Here is an 11,313-nt window from a genome sequence, read left to right as displayed (position 1 = left end):
TTGGAAGTCAGGAAACCTGGGATCTTATTGCAATAGATAGATAGATAGTTATTCTCCTTTAGAAAGTCACTTAACCTCTTTGACCACATTCTATTAGTTAACTCAGCACTGTACCAGGCAATGAGCATACAGTAATGTCATCAGATAACAGTAGATATGGCTTTCTGTCAGAGCACCGAGATGGGGCATGCAACCCAAATGAGGTGGAGAGTGATTACATTCGGAGGAAGTAATATCTAACCTGAGACTTGAAAGATAAGTAGAAGTTAGAATTTAGCAAAGAAGCCAGGGACAGAGATGGGGGTGGATAGCTGTATTAAGACCCTCAAACAAGAAATATATGAACTAAAAGATCCAGGGTTGCTGGATTACAGCATATGAAAGAAGAAAACTAGGGAAGTAAGGAAGGGCCATATTCTAAAGGAGCTGGTGAGTTACGTTAAGAAAACCTCATCCGAAAAGCACCGGGTTTTACATAGAGAAGTGTCAGAGGACTTGGTCGCTTATAAAGTGTGGGATCTGCTTTGATGGAGAAGTTGAATTTTATCATCTCTAAGATTCATTCTAAAATTCTTTGATTCTGTGCACTAATACCTGAGTATAAAGAAGTAAATCAGGATGATTTAAATATGTGCTTCTTATTTTAATCTGAAAAAAAAAATATTAGTTACTAATAAGTTTATTTTAAACATAGAAATAAGTTACAAAACACTATCAAACTCATATTAATTTGTTTTTTCAAAAAAAGAATCTAAAATTTTTCTATGACTCTTGGTTACTGAGGTATATATTCCATCAAATCAGTATAAATATTAACTCATCTTTTCGTAAATATATATGTATCATCTAATATCCTCAATGAAATGTAGATTGAAACTCTCTATATTTTTTCTCTCCAGTGATTTAAGCCTTTGAGATGCTTCCATTAATTGGAAAAACAATTATCTTTGATAACTTTCCTGATCCCTCTGATACCTGGGAAATCACTGAAACAATTGGCAAAGGAACTTATGGGAAAGTTTTTAAAGTGCTGAATAAGAAAAATGGCCAAAAAGCAGCAGTCAAAATTCTGGATCCAATTCATGTGAGTTCTATACTTTTTTCCCTGATTTTGTTTTATCTGTTTTAATTTGTTAAAAAGTCTATAATATCTTGTCTTGACTTATTACTCAAGGGCCATTCTAAAACAATTTATAATTTGAAAAAAAATTCAAAAAAAAGTAAAGAATGTCTGTTTGTTATATTTTCATGGTTTATATATTTACCATATATAATAGGGCCCAATAAGTGCTTGATAAATGAGTAAATAAATGCATAAACACATAAAAAAATACATCTCTCAATAGCTCAATAGTTGATTGAATATCATTTTAGATTTCATAAAATTGTAAGAATGCAGATTCGTGGGTCTAGAAGTAACCCTAAAATGTCATCTTGACTCAATTTCCTTTCTTGCTGCATTTATTTAGGCATCTGGCAGAATTTCTCTTAAGCCAAACCAGAAAGATTTTTTTTAATTTTAAATTTCTTTCAGAGAAGCAAAATCCATTTTCAGGTTTGTGTAAATGTTTCTAAAGCGGAAATGGTGTCAATTTACAATCAGGGTGAGATTCCTTGCTGCGATTAATTGAATTTCATGTTCAGTTCCCTTGGCCCCTGCTTAAGTGAGACCCCACTGGGGTCTCACTCTTGCTTTTTTTGGGTAGCAGTTGTGATAAAGGAACCTACCAACCTTTTCTTTTCCCTTAAGGGCATGAGGAGACTGGTGATATTCTGTTTTCTGGGAATAAGAGCTGGTAGCTTTTGGAATATCTTCAGACTCATGGGAGATTTGTAGCCTTCCCATAGAACTGGGTGAGCCAGAATGAGCTATGTGATCATGTGATCGCAGAACTTTCATTGAGAACAAGTTCTCTGGACTCTTGCCTCTTGCACACGTGGGGGAAGCCCAGCCTGATGGAAATACTGCATGCGGGGAGGACATGGAAGCCCTGAGTCTTTGCCGCAGCTCTTCTACAAACACACTGGAGGACCCTGAGAAAGGTTTCTGGGCCTCGGTTTATTTTCCTTATGGCTGGTCTGTTCTTTTTGATAGTTTATTTTTTCATAAAAGCATATATACAATGTCCCACATTATTTTGGGGGATTTATTTTAAAGTAATAAATAAGGTACAGTGGAGGAAAAGAAAAGTGAGAAGTGCCATGCTTAGGCATAACTGATACTGAATGTTACCACATTCTGCTATTGGAAATTTCGTACCATTGTGAATGAGGGAAGAGAGGCACAAGTTAAGGTCTGCCAAAATGACTGTACCTTTTAGGCATTCGAGTTCACAGAGACAAGAGAAAGGACTCCAGTTTGATCGCAATGCCTGGTCCCGTAATCAAGATGTCCTACCCATTCTCCTAATTCTTGATGAAGAAAAACAAATGGTTTATGAAGACATGTAACCACTATTCTTTTATAAGTTACTCTTGTATGGAATACTACAAACCTTAAAAATCATGTTTCATAGTATTATATTAGTGGAAGACATTGATTTCATAACTATAGTGTTAAATATGTTCTTTTGCTGCTTTTACTCTTGTCACAGTATGTATATGGTTTTCTAAGGATTATTTATTTACTGTTCATTCATCATGTCACAAGTCAAATAAAAAAGATTTATAACAAGAGATTATAATCTTACTAAAATAAATTTAAATGCATCCAAGCATTTCACAAAGAGTAGCTTTTTATTAAAGGACTCTTACTATTTGGAATTTTGAACTGTAATTTTCTCTTTGAGAGCGGTGAAATGAGAGGGATAGAAGTCAGTGGGTTTGGTGTCTAACCCTGTATCTTTCACTAACCAACTCTATGACTCTAACTTCTCGGAGCTTGGCTTTCTTCCCTTAAAGTTCAAGTGCTGAACTAAAATTCTTTCCAGCTTTGTGATTCTATGATTTTGTAATAAAACAACTTATACTCTAAATGTCACTGTAAGAGCAATATTAATAAGGCTTTTTTAAGTTTATTGTTTTGTGAGTCATTTCATGTGTATGTGGTTTTCCTGAGGCGTGACCAAGTGGCTATGTTGCGTTTTTAAAGATGCGATAGCAGTCTGTTCTACTTCTGGTGAATGAGCTTTTAGCTGACTAATGGCCATTTTATATAATGTAACTCTATCTTACTTCTTTTGAGAAGTCAGAATTTATTGCACATACAACTCATTCTTGATAGCTTCCAAATATTCAATATTTCAAAGAAACAAAATGAACCAGCTTCTTGATCCTAGAAGTTTCCATTTCCAGTCAATGGCTTGGTGATTGTAACTAAGTTAAGACTACAAAGAAATCAAAATCATCTGGGGTAGTTCTCCGTTCCGTATATGTTTCTCCTTAATTGAATGCAGAAATGGCCTTTATACTAACCATTTATTTGTCCTTTTTCAATTCAGTGGAATTAACATAATTTGAGATGCATTTGATTAGTGCAAAAATCTCTCTCTCTCCCTTTAAGCAATGTAATGTGAAATTTTAATACGTACTACTGAGCACAGTAAAAACTATTATGACCTTGCTTTGAAAAATTTAAATTTTATACTTGGTAGTCTATAAGTGTCTTTGACATTACTCACATTTTTCTCACAGTTCTATTTTTATGACTTTTTAAATCTAGGATATTGATGAAGAGATTGAAGCAGAGTATAACATCTTAAAAACACTTTCGGACCACCCTAATGTAGTCAGGTTCTATGGGATGTACTTTAAGAAGGATAAAGTAAATGGGGATAAACTCTGGTTGGTTCTTGAGGTAAGTGTTTCGACATTATTCGTATGGGTGGAGATTTGCAGGGTGGTCTTAATATTTATGTAATGTAATTCCTGAAGCAACCATTTTCCTGTTAGAATTTATAACTGGTTGCCATCAAGTCAATTCTGACTCTGGATGGAGCTGGACCTCCAACTTTTCGGCTACAACCGAGCGCAGTTACTGTTTGTAACACCCAGGGACTCTGCTAGAATTTATAGACACATAAAACAATTCTTCTAGTATGCTCCTGACCTGTCATATACTCAGTAGAACATCGTGCCTGGTTCTGGCCTTGTCATCCTAAGATAAACATCAGGAAATGTCATCCTAAGATAAACATCAGGAAACAAAAGAAAAGCCATAAAGATGATTAAAGATTAAAAGGAAATGACTCCACAATAAAAAACTAAAGCAACTGGGATTATTTTTTCTGGCAGAAGAACATGCTATAAAAGGACTTCATTATGATGTTTCTTTATTCATCCATAATTTGTTCAACTAACATGTGACTAAGACTCTACACCAGGTGCTAGAATATAAAATTGATGTCAGTGAGGTTTTTAGATAAAAATGGTGAGCAGCATTTTTCTTTTTTTGACTTCATTGGCTGTTAATGGCTTAAATAACAGAACAAGGTATTTACAGATATGAGGAAAAGACTTACTAAAAATGGTGTTGAATATCGAATAAGTTTCCAATAGGAAGCCATAGAGTCTCTTTTTTCAAGTCCTGAGAGTAGATTTCCTTGCATTTGGACAGTTTTCTCTAAGCCAGCTGTTCTAGAAGGTAACAAAGGTAACTTTGAGTCCTAGAAGAATGTAGTTTTTCTTTCTGACTTTCACTGGACATTATTATTCAAATATGGTAACTGTTTGTTCTAGTAAAGTTCCCCTTATCAAATTCAGTCCTAGTAAACACTTTTATTAGACCAACATAATGACATATATTTATTGTGGTTTTCATTATTTTATTAGCATTTGCCTTTTTTTTTTTTCTTTTTTGAATGTTCCATGGGTTTTCCTGCAGTGGCATAATAATCATTTGTAAATTATATTGTTTCCATACCTTATATTCAGATTTTTTTCTACCAAGAGTCTTAAAAGATTCTAAAATTAAGTTTAGAATAGCTTTACATTTTAAAATTTAAATCATATATTTAAAAAAATTTAAATTTTGTTGATTTAAACTTAATTACCCAAGTAATAGAATGTAAGTTATGAACTTAAATCATTTTGCCTTCAAGTTACTGGAGAATTTTAAAGAGTCCACTTTCATGTCTGTGTTTATATATTTAAAGTATAATGCTGACCAAATGTTTCATGTAGTCTTAAGTAAAATATTGCATCTTTATATCTTTCAAAACATTTTCAACAATCCATTTTCCCGTGTAGAATCATTGACAGATTAAATGAGAATTCAGGTATTCTGCCTATTGTAGGCCTAAATGGGCGAGGAATTGAGTTATTAATCTTTGCCCAGAGGTTAAAAAAAAGTGAATGACATCAGTCATTTTCTTTTATGCCCACCAAATCCTTAATCTTATACTGGCATTTCTCAGTATTATCACTTGGAATTAGGTTAGCATTGGAGACTTATGATCATAGTTTTATGTTCTTTTGAGAGAGCTGAAAAGATTGATTAAAATAGTTTCAGAACATGCAGTACAAGTGAAGCAGTGTCCTGCTATAAATGAGTCAGTAGGGAATTAATGACGTCTTCAAGGGTTTTTTTTAATTTTTTTTTTCAAGCTTTGTCCTTATATTATCAGAAGGATGTATTGGAAATATTCCTAAATGGCTTGAAAAGAGAACAAGTGATAGTATATTATGGCATTTTAGAAATTTGCTCTATCTGAACCACAGAGTATGAAAAAAGGGTAACAAAACTGAGAATTGGCAAACTGTATATAATTGACTTGCATATGTAAATTAGACTAATTACAGATACACGTAAGTGACTGGATGTACAATTACCTGATTTATAACCATGAATGGTGCAGGTGCTGCTTTAGAGGCATTTTTCAGAAAAGGGGCTTGTGGCATCAATACTGTGTTCCATGAAATGACTGCTAATTACAGCTTTTACCGTAATAAGGCCCGAGTAAATTAGTTTCCACAAGGATACCAAAAGGGTGGTCAGAGAGGGGCTGCCTGTGTGACCCAGAGAGTTGTGCTAACAGTGCCAGGCATCTAACGCAAATCAACGTAAAGGAGGTGTGCCCTGTCTTTCTGGGTGGTAGGGCATTATATATTATAAATTCTTGTATTTTAGACCTTTGAAACAACATCACCTTCTATTGTTTTTCCCTCATTAAAAAAAAAAAAAGTGTGTACTGGAGGGAATATCTGAAGGATGAGGTACACCCCTCATTATCAGCCTGGCGTGTGGGGAGGGGCGCTACCACCCTGGACAAACCCACTCACTGCGACTCTTCACCAGGAGTAATCATTTTATTTATATTTCAACCCAGAATTGACATCCTGAAAAGATCAACATTTTCTCTATTCTTGCTGGGCAGCCTGTTTTCTCATTCTGCTATTTAGATTTTTAAGTTATTTCATGTTTTCATAAAATTTTTCTCTTCCTCTACTGAATGGCAGTGGGTTTGGTTTTGGTTTAAACTTTTCTTCATGTTTTTCTTTTCATTCCACAAGTTTTTGAGCAGGTCTGATATATAGAACTCTGTTTAGGAATTATTTCTTTCTTAATTCTCTGTATGTTCATTTTCAGACTCTAAATGTTGCCCAGGTTGACTGAAATAGCACTAGCTGTTAGCTCCCTGAAATCCCAGCAATGTTCTTACAATGAAACTTATTTAAGAGAAGGGGTAGAACGTTTCCTGTTGTAGAAACAGGTTCGGTTTTTTACAGAATGACTCTGGGGATTTTTATTGCCCTTAATATTTTAGATTTTTCTAATGGTGCAAATATAAAGGGAGAACCATTTTTTTTTTTTTTTAACTTATGCTTCGTTTTAAAATACCATACTTAATGTTCCTTTTGGCCTATTGCCACCACATCTCTTGACTGAGCTTTCTGGTAAGACTCATGTACTTCTTCTGCCTTTGTGCTTCCTTTAACGATTAGTGTCTGCTATGGCGCCAGAGGTCGGGATGGAGGAGCTGGGAGAGTGAGGGCTGCATTAAAACCTGTTCTAGTGGCCCTATAAGACAGACTAGATCTGCCCCGTAGGGTTTCCAAAGCTGTAGTCTTTTCAGAAACAGGCTGTCACATCTTTTTCCTAAGACATGGCTGGTGGGTTTGAACCGCCAACCTTTCCGTTAGCAGCCAAGCTCTTAACCACTGTACCACCAGGGCCCCTTGAGGGCTGCATTAGATTTCTACAGTCAGCTTGCCAACTGAACTTAGAGATCAAAAAACAGAGTTAAAATTGAGTTAAATTAGTCCGGAATTAAGCATTTGCTGCTGATGAACATGAAGGAAAAAATTGAGAGATAACTAATTTTCCCATTGTTGGCTGGATGAACAGTCACATTTTAAGTTTGAAGGGAATCCAGTCTTCTCTTTCAGGAGCTATTTGCATAGTGTGCCTTCAGCCATAATGAAGGGAAAATTCAGTTAGGTCATCATTCCGTTAAAACACCCTTTCCCTTATAATCCGAGCTTAGCTGTAATTGCTCTTCCATGGTGGTGCTACAGGCTGCATTCTATTTTTCACCTAAACTGGTTCTGATTTGTTCATTGCTATTAGTGATACTGGTTTCTCTCATTGCTTTCCAGTTATAGCAATTTTTCTCTTTGAAATTATAGCCCTTTCAGAAGATCAAAGACTTGAAATTACAGGTGTCATTTGGAAGCACAAAACTTCAGTAAACAGTCATGGTTGTTGTTGTTAGGTGCCATCGATTGGCTCCAACTCATAGCAACCCCATGTACAACAGAACAAAACACTGCCTGGTCCTGCACCATCCTCAAAATCTGTGCTGTGTTTGAGCCCATTGCTGCAGCCACTGTGTCAATCCATCTCGTGGAGCATCTTCCTCTTTTACACTGATCATTTACTTTACCAAGTATGATGTCCTTTTCCATGGACTGGTCCCTCCTGATAACATGTCCAAAGTACATGAGACGAAGTCTTGCCATCCTCACTACTAAGGAGCATTCTGGTTGTACTTCTTCCAAGACATATTTGTTTCTTCTGGCAGTCCATGGTATATTCAGTATTCTTTGCCAACGCCATCATTCAAAGTCATCGAATCTTTGGTCTTCCCTATTTTCAGCTTTCACATGTGTACGAGGTGATTGAAAACACCATGGCTTGGGTCAGGTGCACCTTAGTCCTCAAGGTGACGTCTTTGCTTTTTAACACTTTAAAGAAGTCCTTTGCAGCACATTTGCCCAGTGCAATGTGTCATTTGATTTCTTGACTGCTGCTTGATTATGGATCCAAGTAAAATGAAACCCTTGAAAACTTCAATATTTCCTGCATTTAGCGTGATGTTGCTTATTGGTCCAGTTGTGAGGATTTTTGTTTTCTTTATGTTGATGTGTAATCCATACTGAAGGCTGTGGTCTTTGATCTTCATCAGTAAGTTGTACAAGTCTTCTTTGCTTTCAGCAAGCAAGGCTATGTCATCTGCATATTGAAGGTCGTTAATCAGTCTTCCTCTAATACTGATGCCATGTTCTTCTTCATATAGTCCAGCTTCTCAGGTTGAATAAGTATGGCGAAAGGATATAACCAAGATGCACGCCTTTTCTGGTTATAAAACACTCAGCATCCCCTTGTTCTATTCAAATGACTGCCTCTTGGTTTATGTACAGGTTCCTCGTAAGCACAATTAAGTGTTCTGCAGTTCCCACTCATCCCAATGTTATTCATAATTTGTTATGATCCACATAGTTGAATGCCTTTGCATAGTCAATAAACATAGGCAAACATATTTCTGGTATTCTATGCTTTCAGCCATGATCCATCTGGCATCGGCAATGATATCCCATGTTCTACATCTTCTTTCAAATTGGCATGAATTTCTGGCAGTTCCCTGTCAATATACTGCTGCAGCAGCTTTCCAATTATCTTCAGCAAAATTTTACTTGCTGGTGGTATTAATGGCATTGTTCGATAATTTACATATTCTGTTGGATCTCCTTTCTTTGGAATGGGCACAAATATGGATATCTTCCAGTCAGTTGGCCAGGTAACTGTCTTCCAAATTTCTTGGCATACATGAGTGAGCGCTTCCAGCACTGCATCCCTTTGTTGAAACATTTCAATTGGTATTCCACCAATTCCTGGAGCCTTGCTTTTTGCCAGTGCTTCAATGCAACTTGGACTTCTTCCTTCAGGACTGTCAGTCCTTGATCATGTGCTACCTCCTGAAATGGTTGAACATTGACCAGTTCTTTTTGGTACAGTGACTCTGTGTAATCATTCTTTTGATGCTTCCTGTGTCGTTCAATATCTTGCCCGTAGCATCCTTGCATATTGCAACTTAAGGCTTGAATTTTTTCTTTAATTCTTTCAGCTTGAGAAATGCCGAGTGTGTTCTTCCCTTTTGGTTTTCTAACCTCAAGTCTTTGCACATTTCATTATAATACTTTGTATTCTCAGGCCGCCCTTTGAAATCTTCCGTTCAACTCTTTTACATGATCAGCTCTTCCATTTGCTTTAGCTACTCTATGTTCAAGAGCAAGTTACAGAGTCTCTTCTGACATCTGTTTTGGTCTTTTCTATCTTTTTAATAACCTTTTGCTTTTTTCATATTTGATGTCCTTGATGTCATCCCACAACTCACCTCGTCTTCAGTCGTTAGTGTTCAATGCATCAAAAGTATGCTTGAGATGGTCTCTAAATCCAGGTGGGATATACTCAAGGTTGTACTTTGGCTCTCATGGACATTTTAAATTTTTTTGCAGCTTCGTCTTGAACTTGCATATGAGCAATTGATGGTCTGTTCTGCAGTCGGCCCCTGGCCTTGGTCTGACTGATAATACTGAGCTTCCCCATCGTCTCTTTTCCACAGACGTAATGGATTTGATTTCTCTGTATTCCCTCAGGCAAGGTCCATGTGTATAGTTGCTGCTTATGTTGTGAAAAAAGGTATTTGCAACGAATAAGTCATTGGTTTTGCAAAATTCTATCATGTGATTTCTGGTGTCATTTCTATCACCAAGGCCATATTTTCCAACTGCTGATCCTTCTACATTTCCAACGTTTGCGTTCCAATCACCAGTAACTTTCAAAGCATCTTGCATATTTGATCAATTTTAGACTGCAGAAGTTGGTAAAAATATTAGATTTCTTCACCTTTGGCATTGGTGGTTGCTATGTAAATTTGAATAATAGTTGTATTAACTAGTCTTCCTTGTAGGCATATTGATATTATCCTATCACTGACAGCATTATACTTCAGGATAGATCTTGAAATGTTATTTTTGATAATGAATGCGATGCCATTCCTCTTCAAATTGCCATTTCCGGCATAGTAGACCATATGATTGTCTGATTCAAAATGGCCGATGCCAGTCCATTTCAGCTCACTAATGCCTAGGATATGAATCTTTATGTGTTCCATTTAACTTTTTACCGCTCCCAATTTTCCTAGATTCATGCTTTGTACATCTCATGTTCTGATTACTGATGGATGTTTGCAACTGTTTTTTTCTGATTTGAGTGATGCCGTATCAACAAATGAAGGTTTCAAAAGCTTTGCTCCATCCACATCATTAAGGTCGCCTCGACTTTGAGGAGGCAGCTTTTCCCCAGTCATATTTTGAGTGCCTTCCAACTTGAGGGGCTTATCTTTTGATACTATATCAGATAATGTTCTGCTGCTATTCATAAGGTTTTCACTGTCTTAGTCTGGAAGCTCTGCTGAAACCTGTCCACTATGGGTGACCCTGCTGGTATATGGAATACTGGTAGCATAGCTTCCGACATCACAGCAACATGCAAGCCACCATAGTACAACAAACTGACAGACGAGTGGTTGATAAATAGTCATAAAGCCTCTCAAATTTGTGTAACATGCATTATTGGTTATCCTGTTGTTGTTTTTTTAATATCAAAAGCAGTTTAATGTTTAGATTATAATTTCTTTTTTATGAATTCAGTTTAATTTTTGTTGTTGTATAAAATATACACAGGAGAACATGCACCAATTCAACAATATCTACATGTACTATTCAGTGACATTGATTTCATTCTTCAAGTTGTGCATTCCTTCTTCCCCGCTCTGGTTATTTTGATTTTATACTTATGTCTAGTAAGTGAGATCAGGGTGTCATGAAGAAAGAAAGCATGGGTAAGAGAAAGAAGATGAGTTAGAATGAATGAGTGGTTTCTGTTTGTTCAGCTATCAGTCCTTTACTGTTACTGCCCTGGAGATAGCATATAGACGGAAGGGAACTTGAAGCCCCTGCAGGCTTGTATGTGTGTGAGGGGTCGGGGGGTGCACGGAGGAGGTGGAGCTGGGTTTCTGAGTTGCTGTGAATGCACAGCCTTGGCCTTCTCCCTTTGGCAGGCACAATTGCAGTGGAGTAGCAGGCTGGCAG

General features: G+C 36.6%; 1 protein-coding gene across 1 annotated transcript in view; it reads left to right on the top strand.

Annotated features, from left to right (window-relative positions):
- Window positions 1–916: 916 nt before the first annotated feature.
- The window catches only part of MYO3A (myosin IIIA), a 48,223-nt gene continuing 37,826 nt past the window's right edge, over window positions 917–11,313 (top strand). The window contains exons 1-2 of the mRNA XM_049885222.1: window positions 917–1,084; window positions 3,662–3,796. Coding sequence (XP_049741179.1) covers window positions 917–1,084; window positions 3,662–3,796 — 303 coding nt within the window. The remainder of the gene's footprint in view (window positions 1,085–3,661; window positions 3,797–11,313) is intronic.

This window comes from Elephas maximus, chromosome 4 (assembly GCF_024166365.1).
Source record: "Elephas maximus indicus isolate mEleMax1 chromosome 4, mEleMax1 primary haplotype, whole genome shotgun sequence".
NCBI lineage: Eukaryota > Metazoa > Chordata > Mammalia > Proboscidea > Elephantidae > Elephas > Elephas maximus.
Note: the sequence above shows the minus strand (reverse complement) of the source record. Positions and strands in the feature narration are given on the sequence as shown.